The sequence below is a fragment of the Pseudorca crassidens genome, chromosome 10, assembly GCF_039906515.1.
Source record: "Pseudorca crassidens isolate mPseCra1 chromosome 10, mPseCra1.hap1, whole genome shotgun sequence".
Lineage (NCBI taxonomy): Eukaryota > Metazoa > Chordata > Mammalia > Artiodactyla > Delphinidae > Pseudorca > Pseudorca crassidens.
This window is the reverse complement of record NC_090305.1, coordinates 59,240,643-59,259,690: the sequence shown is the minus strand read 5'-3', so window position 1 is coordinate 59,259,690 and position 19,048 is coordinate 59,240,643. Positions and strand designations below refer to the sequence as shown.

The 19,048-nt window shown below is 40.4% G+C and overlaps 1 protein-coding gene across 1 annotated transcript in view; it reads left to right on the top strand.

Annotated features, from left to right (window-relative positions):
- KIF15 (kinesin family member 15) overlaps positions 1–19,048 on the top strand; it is a 74,105-nt gene that overhangs the window by 29,985 nt on the left and 25,072 nt on the right. Inside the window, exons 8-16 of the mRNA XM_067753821.1 lie at positions 5,514–5,723; positions 6,971–7,096; positions 7,263–7,385; positions 9,347–9,470; positions 10,008–10,084; positions 10,307–10,516; positions 11,636–11,813; positions 13,807–13,948; positions 14,762–14,903. Of these exons, the coding sequence (XP_067609922.1) occupies positions 5,514–5,723; positions 6,971–7,096; positions 7,263–7,385; positions 9,347–9,470; positions 10,008–10,084; positions 10,307–10,516; positions 11,636–11,813; positions 13,807–13,948; positions 14,762–14,903 (1,332 nt within the window). The remainder of the gene's footprint in view (positions 1–5,513; positions 5,724–6,970; positions 7,097–7,262; positions 7,386–9,346; positions 9,471–10,007; positions 10,085–10,306; positions 10,517–11,635; positions 11,814–13,806; positions 13,949–14,761; positions 14,904–19,048) is intronic.

Genomic DNA, 19,048 nt, shown 5'->3' with positions numbered 1-19,048 from the left:
AATTCTTTAATAGACCTATGCAGGCATTTTGGGTCAGAAGTCTTGATAGGTTGCGTGTTCCTAGAAAAATTTTAGTTTCCTCTGAGTTTTCAAATATATTGGCATAAAGCTGTTCCTAGTATTCTCATTTTAAAAATCTTTGCTGTAACTACAATTCTGTTCTCTTTTTGAATAGTTGTGATGGTTTATATGGCCTTACTCTTTAATGTTTTATTTTTACTTTCTTTGGGTTTATCCTACTTTCCTTCCGACTTCTTAAGCTCGATGCTTAGCTCATTTTGGCCTTTCTTTTGTATTTAATGCTATAAATTTACTTAATATTACTTAAAGTTTATACAAGTTTTAATATCTTAACTGTCATATAGATCTAAGTATTATTCCATTATAATTTCTTTTTTGACCCATGATTTACTTAGAAATGTGATTTTAAATTCCCCAATTTATGGGAAATTTAAATTTATTTTTCATGTTGACTGTTAATTGCATTGGGATCAGAGAATGTGGTCTTGTGTGATTCCTAGTCTTTGAGATTTATTGAGAAATTATTTATAGATTAATACAATGGCCAACTTTTATAAGGGTGTGCTTGAGAAGAATGTACATCCTTGGATATAGGGTTTTATATTTTTACAAATATTTTTTTGTCTGTATAATCTATCAATACTTGAGATATATTAATCTCCAACTAAAGTGTTGGTTTTGTCTTGACTTTTGTCTATATACGTAAATATATATGTATACATATAGAGATAGACTTTTATTAGGGGCATATGCAAGTAGTAGAATTAATATATCTTCCTTTGATTTGAATTCGTAGTTTTGTATTTATATTAACACAGTTTTCTATTTTTTTTTTAATTTTTATTTTTGGCAGCGTTGGGTCTTTATTGCTTTATGCGGGCTTTCTCTAGTTGTGGAGAACGGAAGCTACTCTTCGTTGCGGTGCGCAGGCTTCTCATTGCAGTGGCTTCGCTTGTTGTGGAGCATGGGCTCAAGGTGCACAGGCTCAGTAGTTGTGGCATGGAGGCTCTAGAGCGCAGGCTCAGTAGTTGTGGCACATGGGCTTAGTTGTTCCGTGGCATGTGGGATCTTCCCGGACCAGGGCTTGAACCCGTGTCCCCTGCATTGGCAGGCAGATTCTTTTTATCTTTTTTTTCTTTTTTTTTTTTTTTTACGGTACGCGGACCTCTCACTGCTGTGGCCTCTCCTGCTGCGGAGCACAGGCTCTGGACGCGCAGGCCCAGCGGCCATGGCTCACGGGCCCAGACACTCCGCGGCATGTGGGACCATCCCGGACCGGGGCACGAACCTGCGCCCCCCGCATCGGCAGGCGGACCCCCAACCACTGCGCCACCAGGGAAGCCAGCAGGCGGATTCTTTTCCACTGCGCCACCAGAGAAGTCCCTAGTTTTCTATTATTAGCACAGTTTTCTATTAACATATTTTGCCTTAAAAATTTATTTTGTCTGATATTGACATACCATTCAGCATTCTTTTGATTAGTTATTTGCCCGGTATATGTTTTCCCATCAGTCCTCTGTGTTTTAATGTTTTAAGTTTTTCTACAAGAAAAACCACGTAGTTATATCTTGCTTTAAAAAAAAAAATTTTTTTTTGACAGCATCTTACCTATCTTTACGTAAGTATGATTGTTGATATTGTTGGACTGGTTTCTACTATCTTTCTTAGTGTTTTGTGTTCTGTTTTATTCAATGCTCTTTCCCCTTTCTTCCTTTCTTTTTAAAAAATATTTATTTATTTATTTGGCTGCGTCGGGTCTTAGTTGCAATATTCAGGATCTTTAGTTGCGGCATGTGAACCCTTAGTTGCAGCATGTGGGATCTAGTTCCCCAACCAGGGATCGAACCTGGGCCCCATGCATTGGGAGTGTGGAGTCTTCACCACTGGACCACCAGGGAAGTCCCTCTTGCTTCTTTTTAAGATGAGCAATTTTAGGTTAACAGCAAAAGTGAGGGGAATGTACAGTGATTTCTCATATATCCCGTGCTCCCCCAAATGGGTAGCCTTCCCCGTTTTAAACATTCCCCACTAAACTGGTTCAATTGATGAACTTACATTGATATCGTAATCACCCAAAGCCCATAGTTGACATCAGAGTTCACTCTTGGGTTGCCTTTTTGGTTTTGATCCCGTATGCAGCACCATTTGTTTAAAAAAATTTTTCTCATTTGGTTGCCTTTGCACCTTTAAAGAAAATCAATTGACTGTACGTGTATGGGTTTATATCTGACTGTATTCTGTTTCATTGATCTATGTGTCTGAATCAGTTACCAATACACAACTGTCTTGATATTGATATTGTTGCTCGATATTAGGCAAACCTGAGGATATCATAGGTTTGGTCTCCCCCCCACAATAAAGCAAATATTGCAATAAAGTGAGTCACATGAATGTTTTGGTTTCTCGGTGCATATAAAAGCGCTCTTCTGTAGCTTATTAAGTGTGCAATAGCATTATGTCTAAAAAAACAATGTATATACCTTAATTTAAAAATATTTTATTGTTAAAAAATGCTAACCATCCTCTGAGCCTTTAGTGAATCATAATCTTTTTGCTGCTGGAAGGTCTTTCCTCAGTGGTGATGGCTGCTGACGGATAGGGATGGTGGTTGCTGAAGGTTGGAATGGATGTTGCAATTTCTTAAGACAACAATGAAGTTTGCTGCATCAGGGGACTCTTACTGTCATGAATGATTTCTCTACAGCTGTTTGGTACCGTTTTACCCATAGTGGAACTTCTTTCAGAATTGGAGTCAGTCCTCTCAAACCTTGCCCCGCTTTATCAACTACGTTTATATAATATTCTAAATCCTCTGTTGTCTTTTCAACAATCTTCACAGCATCTTCGCCAGGAGTAGATTCCATTTCAAGTAACCACTCTCTTTGCTCATCCATAAGAAGCAACCTCTCATCTGTTTTATCAGGAGATTGCAGCAGTTCAGTCACATCTTCAGGCTCCACTTCTAATTCTACTTCTCTTGCTATTCCTACCACATCTGTGTTATTTCCTCCACTGAAGTCTTGGACCCCTCAAAATCACCCGTGAGGGTTGGAATCAGCTTCTTCCAAAGTCCTGTTAATGTTGATATTTTGTCCTCTTGCCACGAGTCGTGAATGTTCTTTATGGCATCTAGAGTGGTGAATCCTTTCTAGAAAGTTTTAGTTGACTTTCCTCAGATCCATGAGAGGAATCACTATCCATGGCAGCTTTAGTCTTGTGAAGTATATTTCTTCGATAATAAGATTTGAAAGTCAAAATGACTCCTTGATCCATGGGCTGCAGAATGGATGTTGTATTAGCAGCCATGAAAACAACATTAACCTTGTTGTACATCTCCACCAGAGCCCTTGGGTGACCAGGTGTATTGTCAATGAGCAATACTATTTTCAAAGGAATTTTTTTTTCTGAGCAATAGGTCTCAACAGTGACCTTAAAATATTCAGTAAACCATGTTGTAAACAAATGTGCTGTCATCCAGGCTTTGTTGTTCCAGTTATAGAGCATAGGCAGAGTAGATTTAGCATAATTCTTAAGGCTCTAGGAATTTTAGAATGGTAAATGAGCATTGGCTTCAACTTAGTCACCAGCTACATTAGCCTCTAACAAGAGAGTCAGCCTTGCTTGACACAGGGTTGCCACAAACCTTCAATTTGTAAAAAACATAATATCTGCAAAGCACAGTAAAATGAGTTAGGCCTGTATTGTTATTGCTGAGAAGTACATCTTGAGATCAGGTAGAGTAAGTTCTCTAATTTCTTAACAATTAGTTTGGTTATTCTTTAGTCCTTTGCATTTTCATATACTCAGATTTAGTTTGTTAGTTTCTACAGAAAAGACTGCTGGGATTTTTGAGTGGGATTGGGTTGAATCTGTCGATCAATTTGGGGAGAATTAATATCTTAACAATATTGAGTCTGCCAATCCATGAATATTCACCAAATAGTTTTGTGTTTTGTTTTTGATTTTTGTTTGTATTTGGCCTTTGCATAAGTATTTAAATAAGCAGACTTGTATTTGCTTTTTCACCTTATATTGCACAAATGATAGCATATTTTACACTTTTACACTTGCTTTTTTAAAATTTTTATTTTTATAAATTTATTTATTTATTTTTGGCTGTGTTGGGTCTTCGTTGCTGTGCATGGGCTTTCTCTAATTGAGGCGAGTAGGGGCTACTCTTTGTTGAGGTGCACAGCCTCCTCATTGCAGTGGCTTCTCTTGTTGCGGATCACGGGCTCTAGGCACGTGGGCTTCAGTAGTTGTTGCACATGGGCTGAGTAGTTGTGGCTCGCGGGCTCTAGAGCGCAGGCTCAGTAGTTGTGGCGCACATGCTTAGTTGCTCCGCGGCATGTGGGATCTTCCCGGACCAGGGTTCGAATCCGTGTCCCCGTCATTGGCAGGCGGATTCTTAACCACGGCACCACCAGGGAAGCCCTGCACTTGCTTTTTTAAGCTAATAGTATTTTGAAATTTGTCCCATGTTTGAGGATCTCTCTCTCTTTCTCTTTGCAGCTGTATGAATGTATCATTATCTACTATTTAATATACAGTATTTAGTGTTGTGAAAAGGAAGCATGAACTACTAACCAAAAAAATAAAGATATAAACAATTTCATTTTTATGCTATGGCTGGTTAATAGAGAGGGTTATAACAGCTCCATTTATTGAGTGTATGTGCTAAGCCCTGTGCTAACTTCTTTTGTATACGTTATTTCATTTAATTTTTTATCTACTTTTTGAGATAAGCTACTAATTTCTTCATTTTATCCAATACATATTATGACCATGCCACTCAAGAATGTAGTTCTCAGACTATGGGTGTCACATAGGAGGTTGTTAGAAATGCAGGATCTCAGTCTCTACCTCACGTCTGCTGAGTCAGAATCTGACATTTAACCAGATCCTAGCTGATTAGCATTCATATTACAGTTTGAGATGTTCTGCCCTGTGAGGTAGGTACCCATATTCCCATTATACAAATATAGGACTGAGCCTTGAAAAGGTCAACTGGCCCCCAGACCACACAACTGGTAGATAGTGGAGCCAAGAGTTGAACTCATGTTCATCCTGTTCTAGAGTCTGCAGTCTGAACCTTCATGTATCTGCTTGCCACAGGGAATAGGGAGGGAAAACAAATACTTTGTAGACCAAAAGAGCTAATAAAACTTTGGGCTTGAAGGTAATTTTAAGATTTATTTTATCTAACTTTCTCATAGTCTCGGTAAAGAAGAGGGTTCAGAGAGATTTTGCGATTTGCATTGAGTTAATACAAATAGAGAAATGGCAAAACCCATTCTAGATCCTATGCCTTCTGATTTCCTGCTTGTTTTCTTTCATGACATGGAGAAGAATCAAAAAAGGAAAGGGAAAGGAAAATAATTTGAGTGTATTCCTCATTAGATAGTCTCTCACCACTCTTTGCAAATCCTACTGATGTTCGTGGCTGTTGTGACCACTTGGAAGTCGTGATAACGTATTTTCCTTTTGCCTAGGTGTTGTCTGGAGGGTGGAGAAACAGACGTGTGGCATCAACATCAATGAATAGAGAATCCTCTAGGTCTCATGCAGTCTTTACAATTACAATAGAGTCGATGGAGAAAAGCCATGAAACTGTGAACATACGGACCTCCCTTCTCAATCTGGTGGATTTAGCAGGATCTGAAAGGCAAAAAGATACCCATGCAGAAGGGATGAGATTGAAGGTAAGAATGGAATTATGGTCTTCAATTCTTGACTGAATTATTACTAGAAGTCAATACCAAGCTAAGTGTTTTGAGGGCTACAAAGGCTTAAGAAATGGCTTTCATCCAAAAGGTTATAGAAATTTTTGTTGTGGGGTAGGGACAGTAAACATACATGGGATATGCCAAGTGTCAGTAGCAAGAGTATTTGAATTCATGCCAAAAGGGGTGATATTATGAGTGGTAGCAGGGGTCAGAGGAAGAAGGGTGTGACATGGCCTGCTTGGGGGAAGCATGGCAAAGTAGTTCTTGAGTTAAGGGTTAAGGACCTCGTTCTAGGCTAAGGTATTACCAGAAGTTCTTGCTAATATGTATTGCTAATGTTTATATGTATATGTATGGTAATATGTACTGTCAATAAAATGTGTGTGGCGGTCCAGTGGTTAGGATTTCGCTCTTCCAATGCAAGGGACACAGGTTCAATCCTTGGTCAGGGAACTAAGATCCCACATGCCCTGCGGACAAAAAAAATAAATAAATAAAATGTGTGTGGATTCTACAGTTTAGAATATATAAGGGCGGGGCGGGGAGAAGAGTCAGAAATGGTAGAGGAGAGGGTCTTGTTTGCCTTAAAAGTGAGGGTTTGAGCCGCTTGAGCTCTCAGGCAGTTTCAGTCTGTCTCACATTTGTGTTTCTATGGGGACATGAAGCAAAGAAAAATAGCATAAGTTCAAAATAGGACATACGCTGGGCCCATTCTAAATGCTTTATATATATTAGCTATTTAACCGTCCCAACAACTCTGGGAAGTGATCCTATTATCCTTTCTATTTTGAAGAAACTGGAGGAAATTTTCCAGGGGCACATGGCTAAGAGTCGCTGAGATTCAAATGGTAATCCAGCTCCACAGACAGGGCTGTCAACTGTGACCCTAAACCACCTTTCCGAATGGTAACAGATAGTGGCAACTCCGAACTCATCACATCTTGCTTAATAATTTCTATTCCTCCTCTCTTTTTTCTATTCTCCCACTTCTGCAGACCCAGTTATCGAAATATGCTCCCTACGGTAAAAATCCAGTGTAACACGTTTAACCCAAACATTTTTCTTTTCTCCTGAAACCAGTCTTTTAAAGGGGTTTTATTATACATTACACTGTAGAATTAGACTGAATGTTCTCTTGTAATATGCTAGGTATATTTTAATTCAAAATACTAAAAAGACACCAGTGCACCTCAATTTTTTGTTCTTTTTCCCAAACGCCCTAGGAAGCAGGTAACATAAACCGATCGTTGAGCTGCCTGGGCCAGGTGATTACTGCGCTTGTCGATGTGGGTAATGGAAAACAGAGACACGTTTGCTACAGAGACTCCAAACTTACCTTCTTACTCCGGGTAAAGTAGATCATTGGGTTCCTGGGCCCCTGTTTTGGTTATGCTCACTATGGTTGGTAGTCGGATAATCTCTCAGCCTTGGTGCTAATAGTATACATTTTCTTTGCTTAAAAAACATCTTGTGGTTTCTCCCCTGAAAATTTGTACCATTCATATCATTAAACAGGATTCCCTTGGAGGTAATGCCAAAACAGCCATAATTGCAAATGTTCATCCTGGATCTAGGTGTTTTGGGGAAACCCTATCAACGCTTAATTTTGCCCAAAGAGCCAAGCTGATTAAAAATAAGGTAAAATATTGAGTATGCTTAAGTAAATTATAAGAATATTTAAGCTTGCAGTATCTCACTTTTGTGATTGCCCTCATATTAACATTAGCTTTTAGTTATTGTATTTCTCTGTTGCGAAAGCCTAACTCTAAGCAGGGTTTCTATTTTATCTTTCCGAGCCTTCTATATCGCTCATGTAATTTGAGACTAGAATAGGTCTTGTGGTCATTATTGTTTGGCTAGTTTTTTCTGAAGGGAAGGCAAAGTTTTTCTTTTGTAATTGGGCTGGAGACTAAATTTATTTACCTAAACCACGCTATCGGAGCTGGGTGCTGGGAGCAGGAGGATCCGCTATGACTGTAATTTGATGCTATTGACCAACTTTGTCTTTCAAGTTGTCTGTAACTCTAAGGATTCCTCATTTTTCTTTATATACAAGAAGTTTCCTTGATACTTGTGTACACCAGTGGTCAGAAAACTTCCTGTAAAGGGCCCAAGAGGTAAATAATTTCGGCTTCTTGGACCATATGGTCTCTGTCCCAACCATTCAGCTCTGCCTTTGTAGTGAGAAAGCAGCTGTAGATGATACGTAAACATATGGGCATGGCTGTGTTCAAGCAGCGCTTCGCCAACCCCTGGTGCAGACTGTCAAAAGACCAAGGAGTTCCCCACTTGCTTTGGAGAGGTTGGAGGGCTCTTTGGTTCTAGACAAAAGAATCAAAGGGCATAAATTGGCAAATTAATTTCCTTTCTCTTTCAAAGGAGAAAGTGGTCATTGTTACCTCCCAAAATAGACTCCCTGGTGATCTTATCATGGTAAAAGCAAAGAGGTCCATGTTGCCTCTTCCCTTGGGTAAGGCAGAAGAGTATAGGTCTGGTTATTCATTCATTTTATTGGAGTATGAACCCCCTGTGGGATATTTGTAATATGAGGAGGAAAATCATTAGAGCTTCCTGACCCTATCTCTTGGGACTTACTAGAAGATTTTGGAGAGTGGAGAACTGCAGGGATAATTAGAATTATGTCACTGATGTGACAGTGATGTCACAGTGTATAGGAATGCCTTTTAATGAGGCTGTCCATAAGAATCAAAAATAACTAGAAATGGCTTCTTAACACATGAAATAACAAAACCAGGAGCCTTATACTAGTCCCTGCCAATGGTGAGTCCTCTGCTGCAGCCTACCAAGGGAAAGTGGCTCGGATGTCTGGAATTTGTTTAAGGGTGAACAGTCCTTCCCAGTGGGCAGACCCAGCTACAGACAGGAACATGGGGACCTTGGGGCTGTCAGAGGTTTCTCCCTCACTCTGGAGTATTGGGTGTTTGATTTGGTTGGGTCTCAGCTCTTGACTCTTGTTATCACCCTCTAGGTTTTGTGAGACTTTATGAACTTCTTAGAAGTCATCTCAAATAAGACATTTCTTTAAAACAGCCTTTAGTTTGATAATAAAACAGAAATGGAGTTGTCAAACCAACTCTCCCTTCCAGGCGACTGTTAGGAAATACAGGGTTGGATTTTTCTGGAGACGGTGGTTTCTTCCAAGCCAGTGGAGCTCAGGTCATCTCTGCAGTTCCTTACACCTCTTTAGGGAGTGAAGACAGGGGGAGGTGACACTCATGGAGGTATTTGCTCTTCATGGGGTGGGGTTATCTCAGGAAGAAGCCAGTGTTAGATGAATATACGTTGATCCCAGAGGTGACCCAGCCCAGCAGGGCCCAGGGCTAGTCAACAGAGCAGAGACCTAAGTGGGGGCTTGGGGAGGGGAGGGGAAAGAGTCTCTGGCTCTTGGTGTGAAGGCAGAGGGGAAGGAAGCTCCCTCCGCACTGCAGCACACTGATTTTGGAGGCCTTTGGACTGTTTGTGAGATGCAAGTGCAGTTTTGTTTGGTCTTTGTCAGTCCAAATCATACAAACAAATATAAACACGAGACTGTATGACTCAGCATTCTTTTAATGCTTTTTAAAAAAATTCTTGAACAGGCAGTGGTAAATGAAGACACGCAAGGAAATGTGACCCAGCTCCAAGCTGAAGTGAAGAGGCTCAAAGAGCAGCTGGCCCAGCTTACTGCAGGGCAGATACTACCAGAAAGCTTTCGGACCGGAGGTACGACGAGCGCGGTGTCCTCTAACCTGAGGAAATCCAGGTGTGGGTATTAGTATGAGAGCCCTCCAGTGACAGACACAACGCAGTAAGGCTACCCAGATTTCCCACAAGTGTCTGTTCCTGTTTATTTCACCTACATAGGAACATGGTACTTTGTAACCAGACACAGTTACCACAGGTACTGATTTCTGTGAGATGTGGGAAGGGGGAGTAGAAATAATTTTGAATAATTTATCCCTAATAAGTGCTAAAAAGAGATACTAGTAAATTTCATTTAGATCCACTTCCAAGATTCTGTCATATGTAATCTTTATATGTTTACTAAATTGGATATGAGAGACTTACTTTTCTTCAAAGAATAGGTAATTTGTAGGCTGGGTTAATTTGAAATTCATGATCTGGTGATGAGAGTCTGATTCTTTAAGACGAATTGAGAGCAGTCCATCAAAGGCTATTTTAGCTCATTTCTTGTTCTTAAAATTTGGGAGATAAAACATTTTTCCTCTTTCCTTTTCTTTCTTACTGGACCCGTTACAGGCAAAGACGAGACTGACTACATGAAGTATTTCCGAGAGGCAATGTTATTTTTTAAGAAATCTGAACAGGAAAAGAAGGTAGGAAACTGAATTAGTAAAAGGGGATTCAAGATATTTTAGGCTTTCACTATGAGGAGCTTTTCTGAGTGAAATAAATGGCACAAGTAAATACAACGAGGACTGAAAAACCTAATTTTGCCTTTGAGATTAAATGTGAAGTTAGTGTTTATTGCTTGTTTTGTGAAAATTTAGGGAAGCCCAGTTATTTTTTATGTTTAACCAAATTATGAATTTCTTAAGTCTTTGGTAGAAAAAGTTAGCCAATTGGAAGACCTCACCCTCAAAAAAGAAAAATTTATTCAATCTAATAAAATGATCGTGAAATTCCGAGAGGATCAAATAATGCGCCTAGAGAAGCTCCACAAGGAATCCCGGGGAAGTTTTCTGCCCGAGGAGCAGGATCTTTTGCTGTCGGAATTGAGGGATGAGATTCAAACTCTGCGAGAACAAGTGAGTACATGACATTCGCAGTAACTGTAAAACTAAAAGAAGTTCAAGGCAAGTATGAATCAGTCACCAAGTTGGTCAGTAAATTTTTCTAATTTAATACAAGAGAAAGTGTTTTTTTTTTTGGTTTTGTTTTGTTTTCTTGCGGTATGCGGGCCTCTCACTGCTGTGGCCTCTCCCACTGTGGAGCACAGGCTCCAGACGCGCAGGCTCAGCGGCCATGGCTCACGGGCCCAGACGTTCCGCGGCATGTGGGACCTTCCCGGACCGGGGCACGAACCCACGTCCCCTGTATCGGCAGGTGGACTCTCAACCACTGCGCCACCAGGGAAGCCCGAGAAAGTGTTTTAAATGAATTCAACTGACAGTATGATTGCATAATGTGCCCCCTCCACACACAATTTTCTAAACTAGTAAAACCTGAAGGGAGAAGGGAGGATGTGGTGGTGGTGTCACTGCCCTGGCAGTTAGCCCCAGCAGGCCAAGCACACTTCCTCCCAGTGGGCACCTGGGGTTATCGGAGCCGGTAGTCTCTTCACAGCTGAGCCCTTTGAAGTGTTGTTGTTTTTCCTTTTCCCTGAGAATCTGGATAGTTGACACAGGTGCGTAATTAAAAAACAGGATAATCTCTCACCAGAGGGATATCTTTTGAGAGTTTTTCTGCATTTTCCAACTAATATTGATAGATGTTTTTACTTTTATCCCTTTTGTGCACAGAAGACAGCATACGCACTTTTCTGTACCTTGCCCTTTTCATTTAATGTGTCTTTGGGGGGCATTCCACCCTGGTCAGTAGAGAGTTTCCTAATTCTTTTCAGTGTGTTAATTCAAGCCGTCTACTTTGCAGGAAGAGCCTGCCACAATGTGCACCCTGTGCTTATCACCGCAGGTGCCTGGGTGAACGTTTCAGGGGTAGACGGGGAAGTTTCGAGTTTCCAGACCCGAATGTAGAGTTCAGAGTTGTAGGATATGCACGTATTCGGTCTGATGGTAAAAGCTGAAGTGCTCCCCACCCCCGCAGTGCCTGCGGCGTCCACAGTGTTTGCTGTTGGCTTTCAGAAAGACTTGTTCACTGAGGTCATGTTTGTAAATACGTAGGTCTCTAATTCTTCCATGTGACAGGTAGAGCACCACCCCAGAGTTGCAAAATATGCTATGGAAAATCATTCCCTCAGGGAGGAGAACAGAAGACTGAGATTGTCACAGCCTGTGAAAAGAGCCCATGAAATGGATGCCCAGACCATCGCAATCCTGGAAAAAGCTTTCTTTGAAGTATCTGGCACAGAGAAAAATGACAAAAGTAAGACGTGATAGTTGTAAACATGCCTTCTAGGGGCGAGGGGACTGTTTAAAAGGGCATCGATATTGCCTTGCATTGAGGGTTTTCATTTTAGCCTCTAGACCTGGTGTACAAACTTCTTATATACATACTTATTCTTTATGAAGGCTAATAGATACCCATTAGCAAAGGAATACTCAGAATATCTCTGTCTTACAGATAAAAGATGGATTCAGATATTACTTTACACTTTTATTAAATGGAATTTTCCTATTTTAAGTATTTGAAATGAAAAGTACTTAACTAATGACAACATGAATGAGTGTAGAGTTGAGATATTTATTCACCTGACGAACATCTGTACAGTGTGAGAGATGTCAGAGTGATCAGACTCACGGTCCAGCCAGCACAGTGATTGGTCCTGATGTCATGGTTGCGGGTCATGCTTGCCAGTGTACGTTCTGCTCTACATTAGTTCTGTAAGTTTACTGTTACTCTCTGAAAAGTGGTTTAGTTACTGATGTGATTTACACGCGTGGCAGCTATTGGTGTTAATGCTCTGGGATTTGGTAACAAAGTCTATGTTTGCTCCATTCTTAGAGTGAATATCTTCATGGTCTTTTATCACACTCTGTTTCAGCCTTTGTTTCTCTTTAGGTTGAAATTGAGATCGTTCTAATCTTTTTATACTGCAATGATAAAGGAAAAAAATACTTTTTAAATTTCCTTTTCCAAGCCTTCTTCCATTCTGTTATGAATTAACAAAAGAATAAAATTCACAGAATATGGGTTGTAGAGAGACCACAATTTTAGATGCAAAGTTAAAATCAGGTTTTCTATATTAACTATTTTTTCCTACAATGCTCTGTATTTTGTTGGCCATTTTGCCCTCAGTAGTACCTTAACTTACTATCTTTGAAAGATACTAATGGTAATTTCTGGACCTCACCATCTTCTAAACATACATCATTCTCTAAACAATTTCTTTTTTAATAAGCAGTTTGGGTATTTACTTCAATCTTTCTTTTTTTTTTTAAACATTTATTTTATTAATTTATTTTCCTTATTTTTTTTTGGCTGCGTCGGGTCTTACTTGCGGCACATGGGTTCTTTGTTGAGGCATCTCTGTTGAAGCATGCAGAATCTTTTCATTACAGTGTGCAGTCTGCTCGGGTTTCTGTCTAGCTGTGGCACATGGTCTTCTCTCTAGTTGTGGCATGCAGGTTTTCTCTCTCTAGTTGTGGTGCACAGACTCCAGGGCTCATGGGTCCTGTAGTTGTGGCACGTGGGCTCCAGAGCATGTGGGCTTCTCTGTAGTTTGCGGCAGGCGGGCTCTCATTGAGGTGCACGAGCTCAATAGTTGTGGTGCATGGGCTTAGTTGCTCCACGGCATGTGAGATCTTAATTGCCTGGACAGGGATCGAGCCCACGTCCCCTGCATTGGAAAGCTGATTCTTTACCACTGGACCACCAGGGAAGTCCCTCTCTAAACATTTTTACATGTTATTTCCCATACTGAAACTCAGTGGCACTCTTTTCAACAAAATCAGCCTTTTAAGCAATCCCTGAAAATTAATATATTCTACCTGGTAGATGATACCAAGTTCTTTCAGTTGGCTGCCATTGCTATTTGTTTCTTTTGCTAAAAATTCATTGACCGTTGGCACTAATTCCTGCAAGATTCAATTGGTGATGTTTCTCTGTCCAGCAGTGTGGGTGTTATACTTCAGTCATTGTTTGCTCTTTTCACTTAATGGAAAAGGTGTTGGCTTAAATATGCCCCATCATCCTGTGGCTTCACAGCTTCTCAGAAACAACTTCTGATACTCTTTGATGCACTGGGTTGTGTCTTACGTCTCCTCTTGAGTTACAGGCTCTTGTATTTTAGGGTCCACTTTCCAGTGATTTCTCTTTTTTCCTCCTTGTGCTTCAAAATTGATACCTGGCAAAGAACTTAGAATATGTATTCTGTTATTTTTCTCTTTCAAAGACCAGGTTGTTTCCTTATTATCAGGTCAGCAAAGATTCTCTCCTAAAGCTCCGAAAGAGCCATGTTCGTTAGCAAACACTGAGAAGTTAAAAGCACAACTCCTGCAAGTTCAGACAGAGCTGAATAATTCAAAGCAAGAATATGAAGAATTCAAAGAACTAACTAGGTAAAGTATAAATACACATTCATGCTTACTATTTCTGATCTTTTAGTGTTGGTTTGTTTTGGTGTTTAGCATTGATGATTTAATTGAGCATTTACCTTAAATATTCTAATATAGCAGCTAACTTGTTTTGACATGAAGGAAAAGGGCTTGCATCTAGCTCTTTTTCTTTACTCATTTTTAAAAATTGAGGTACAGTTGACATAAACTTCTAGTCTTTAATAATATATTCAATGAACTAGATGATACAGATGTTTTAAGGGATATACCTATTGAGATGAGTATCTGTTAAAGTTACTTGTAAATTCTTTATCTGGCCAGCAAATTTAAATCACCACTGTTATGAATTAGATCAGGATTTTTAGAAATTACAGGTTTGTTAATATCCTTTTTTTTTGACATTCAAGTTCTATGCAGTTATTTATTTTTTATTAAATTTTTCCTGTTAATATTCTCACTTGATATTCTTTGTAAAAGAAAACAAAAATAAACCACATTCATATTATAACTAAGATTAATCCTATTCTAAAATATATAGAAATGTTTGTTTTAAAAATAACATATTACATATGCAATCATTGTGGATTGTTTGGGCTTTTGAATTGGAGTGCTACCATTTGCTAGTTGAATACCTTGAACAGTCATCAATCTCTGAGCTGTATTTTACCCAATTGGAAAATCCCAGTAATAATCTGAAAATATCTCTGATTTAAAGAGATAACTATAAAGTTTTGTGAGAATATAAACTGTAAAGTACTCTACAAATGTATGACATTACTTATTACCTGAAACACTCAATATTATAATATGTATTAGGAAAAGGCAGCTGGAATTAGAATCAGAGCTTCAGTCTTTGCAAAAAGCGAACCTTAATCTTGAAAACCTTTTGGAAGCAACAAAAGCCTGCAAGCGGCAAGAAGTTTCTCAGCTGAATAAAATTCATGCTGAAACACTTAAGGTAGGTAATCTGAAGCAATACTTCAACCTTAAGTCAGTGGTGTCTCATTTTGTTAATAATGGAGAGTCTGCACAGATTATCTCCAGATACAGATAGAATCCCTTGCCAACAGTTAACCCCAGGATAATACTAGTCCTAGGGTTCTGATGTATACCCCCAGTGGCAGGGTCGTGTAGGGAAGATTACAGCATTTGGAATCAGACCTGGGTTCAAATTCTAATCTGTCAGTAACCTTAGGCAGGGTTTCCTAACTTCTGAGCCTCATTTATTGCCTCTGAATTGGAGACGAGGCCAACTTAATAACAGGGTTTTTCGAGCATTAAATGAGGTAATAAAGTTCCTGGCACCTGATGGCTCTCAGTATATGGCAATTGTTGCTATAATGTGTTGTGTGCTCAAAGCTTGCAGTGGAAGAATAGAAATCCTAAAGATAAAGACCACTAAAGGATCAAGGGTAACATGGGGGATAATAGAAGGGATGGTTCCCCTAAATAACCATAGCCCTCATGAAAGAAGAAAACTGTGAGCATCTGAGAATGAGGAGAGGGAAGGGGAATACATAAGGAAGGCAAAGGTTAAGAAGCTGATGCTGCTCATCCTGGTTATTTTAACTTTTGGACCAAATTCTCTGAAGGCTTGAAAAAACCCTTTCCTTATACATCTTAAAAATAATAGGTGTTTATCTCTAATGGTTATCTTTATCAGTGATGCTTTTTGTATCACTTAATAGGATACTGCTTTTCAAAGTAATTTTATTTGTTTGAATAGGTAATCACATGACTGGAATTTTTTTTTTTTTTCTTTGCGGTACGCGGGCCTCTCACTATTGTGGCCTCTCCCGTTGCGGAGCACAGGCTCTGGACGCACAGGCTCAGAAGCCATGGCTCACGGGCCTAGCTGTTCCACGGCATGTGGGATCTTCCCGGACCGGAGCATGAACCCGTGTCCCTTGCATCGGCAGGCAGACTCTCAACCACTGTGCCACCAGGGAAGCCCGGAAAATTTTTCTTTCATATTATTTATTTGGTTGCACTGGGTCTTAGTTGCAGCAGGCAAGCTCCTTAGTTGCGGCTTGCCGGCTCCTTAGATGCAGTACCTGGGCTCCTTAATTGTGGCATGCAAAGTTTTAGTTGCGGCATGGATGTGGGATCTAATTCCCTGGCCAGGGATCGAACCCAGGCCCCCTACATTGGGAGCGTAGAGTCTTAACCGCTGCACCACCAGGGAAGTCCCATGACTGGAATTTTTAAAGGTACAAAGTGACAAGTCTCATTCTGTCTGCTGTCCTTTCAGCCAACCAAGACCCTCCTTGGAGGCAGACAATGTCACGAAGTTTTTTTGTTTTTTCTTTCTTTTTCATATATTTTTTTTATTTTTCACAAACAGTAGCATACACATACACATCATTCTACACCTCAATTTTTTGTTTAAACATAATGATATTTTAGAGTTTGTCCCATGTCTAAAGGGAGAAAAACAAACTTTATTCTCATTTATTTATTTTTTGGCTGCGTTGGGTCTTTGTTGCTGCGCACAGGCTTTCTCTAGTTGCGGTGAGCGGGGGCTACTCTTCGTTGCAGTGCGCGGGCTTCTCATTGTGGTGGCTTCTCTTGTTGTGGAGCATGGGCTCTAGGTGCGTGGCCTTCAGTAGTTGGAGCACGCAGGCTCAATAGTTCTGACACACAGACTTAGTTGCTCCACGGCATGTGGAATCTTCCCGGACCAGGGCTTGAACTCGTGTCCCCTGCATTGGCAGCCAGATTCTTAACCACTGCGCCACCAGGGAAGTCCCTCTCTCCTTTTTGTTTTGTTTGTTTTGGCAGCTGCACAAGAATATACTGTATGGATATATCATGATTTAACTTGATATATATCAAGTTAAATACTATTATTTAACTTGAAAATACTATTTTCAAGTAAATACAAGAAAAATACTATTTTTTCTTATAAAGGTAGAATTTTTAAGGTTGCTCTTTTAAAAAGGCAGCCTTTAAAATCTGTGCAGGAAATTATTTTAAAATACTTGCAGAATATCACCAAATGTTTCATAATTTGAGTTTGTAGCCCCTTAGCAATAGAATTATAGAGCTTGAAGCACTGTGGCATTCTAGTCTACTTCTTTTTATAGCTGAGCAAACAGGATGAAGGGGATTAAAAGGTTTGCCAAGACTAGCATAGCAATTCAGGTCTTGTTGTTGTTGTTCATTTTTAATTATGTGAGAACTTTATGGATACATTATCCATGTTTAAAGGAAGTATACATATGTATACAAGTTTTGGTTAAAGTTCCTTTTGAGTACCACTGCCAATCTGGGTCTAATCTGGTCCTTCATCCCCCATCCCCATCCCCAGGGGTAATTTATCATCAATTTGGGAATCCTTTTTCTTACCAATTTTGTACAGTAAATATACATAGTCTGAGAAGATATGTGGAGTTATTTCATAGAGTTTTTTTTTTCTTTTGTCGTACTTTGTTTTTAAAAATAAATGGAATCATCCTACATATGTTATTCTGCAATGGGCTTTTGTTAACTCAGGAATATGCCTTGGGTCTTTCCACATGAACTAGTACTTAGAACTCTACCTCATTTTAAACCCAGGCTTCTGTGCTTTGGAATAATTCCGTGGCTTATTTAGGTGGTTTCCAGTGCAAGCATTCTCCAGGGCGGGTTTTATGAAGGAGAAGTGGTAGTTTTAGGATGTTTCAGCATCCTGCTGAAGTGCCCTCCAAGTGGCTGCACCACATTCCTTCCCAGGAAGCCTGGGAGCACTCCTTCCACAGCACCGGCCCCAGAACTGGCATTGTTCGACAGTCTGATGGGTGAAAATGGTTTTAATTCTACTTCCCCTCATTTCTAGTGAGGTCAGACCACATCTTTTCCTATGTTCATAGCCGTTGGTTGGAACACAGGAAAAGATGTTTGACCTATGAAAAAGTGCCTACTTTCCTCCTAGTTATTTATCTTGTGATTTGTAGGCGTTTTACGTGTTAATCTTTTGTTTGTTATGTATACTGCCTGTATATTCTGCCATCATGTTCCTTGTCTTTCATCTTTGTATGTGATACTTTTGTTATACAGAAGTTTGAAAATTTTGATATAGCCAGGTTTATTGATCTTTTATCTTTGCGACTTTCTTTTTTTGGCCGTGCCAAGTGGCTTGCTGGATCTTAGTTCCCTGACCAGAGATCGAACCCGAGCCCCAGCCGTGAAAGTGCCAAGTCCTGACCACTGGCCTGCCAGGGAATTCCCCCTTTGTGACTTTTTAAATACATTTTTAAAGGCCTAGACAATCTCAAGAGCATCAGTATATTCTACTTTCTTTTACTACTTTTATTTTATTTTATCTTATTTTTTTGCTTTAAAATACGCTGTTTATTTTTTTCTCTAATTATAAAAATAATATATTATGCAAACAGATAGTTTAGGAAACACAAAAATCCACCCAGGAAAACGACAACAAAATCCCCTCCATTCCATTAGCCAGAGATAAGCGCTGCTGGTGTCTGTGACTACGGCACATCTGAGGCCGTGCACCCAGCCCCGGCCTCTGCAGAACTGAGGTGGGGCTGCAGGCCAGGAACAAACAGCGAGACACATGTAAGACAGCTGAGCAGGATAAAGCCGGAGTCTTGTCTTCCAACATCTAGAAGCTGTTTCTCCCTTCTTGGCACACGGTGAGGGCCAGCGTCCCAGGCCCCGCAGGGACCCCCCCCCCCCACAGCAGCTTCCAGGGGAGCACAGTTTACCCAGATGCTCTGGAATGATTTTAAAATCTGGAGCGGATTCACGGCTACCCCTGTGCTAATCTCACTCATGGCTTCCAGATCTGCTCCCTGGGCCAGAAGCGGGTGGGGAGAGGCCTGAGGCCGGGGTGCCCGAGGGGCCTGGACATGGGCCGTCATGTGCAGAGAAATGCCCGGGAGCCATGCATCTCAGGGGGGACTGGCCTGCCTGGACCTCACCACATACAGACGATGCCTTTTAAGTCTGGGCAGAAGACAGAAGAACTCACAATAAAAGGAAGGCTGCAGTAAGGCTCCAAAGTTTCTGCACATAGAACGGTGACCATTTTTGATGCTGCAGAGCCCCACCCACCAGGGGACACAGGAAGAGCATGTCCTGGCTCCCTGAGGACAGGGCTGG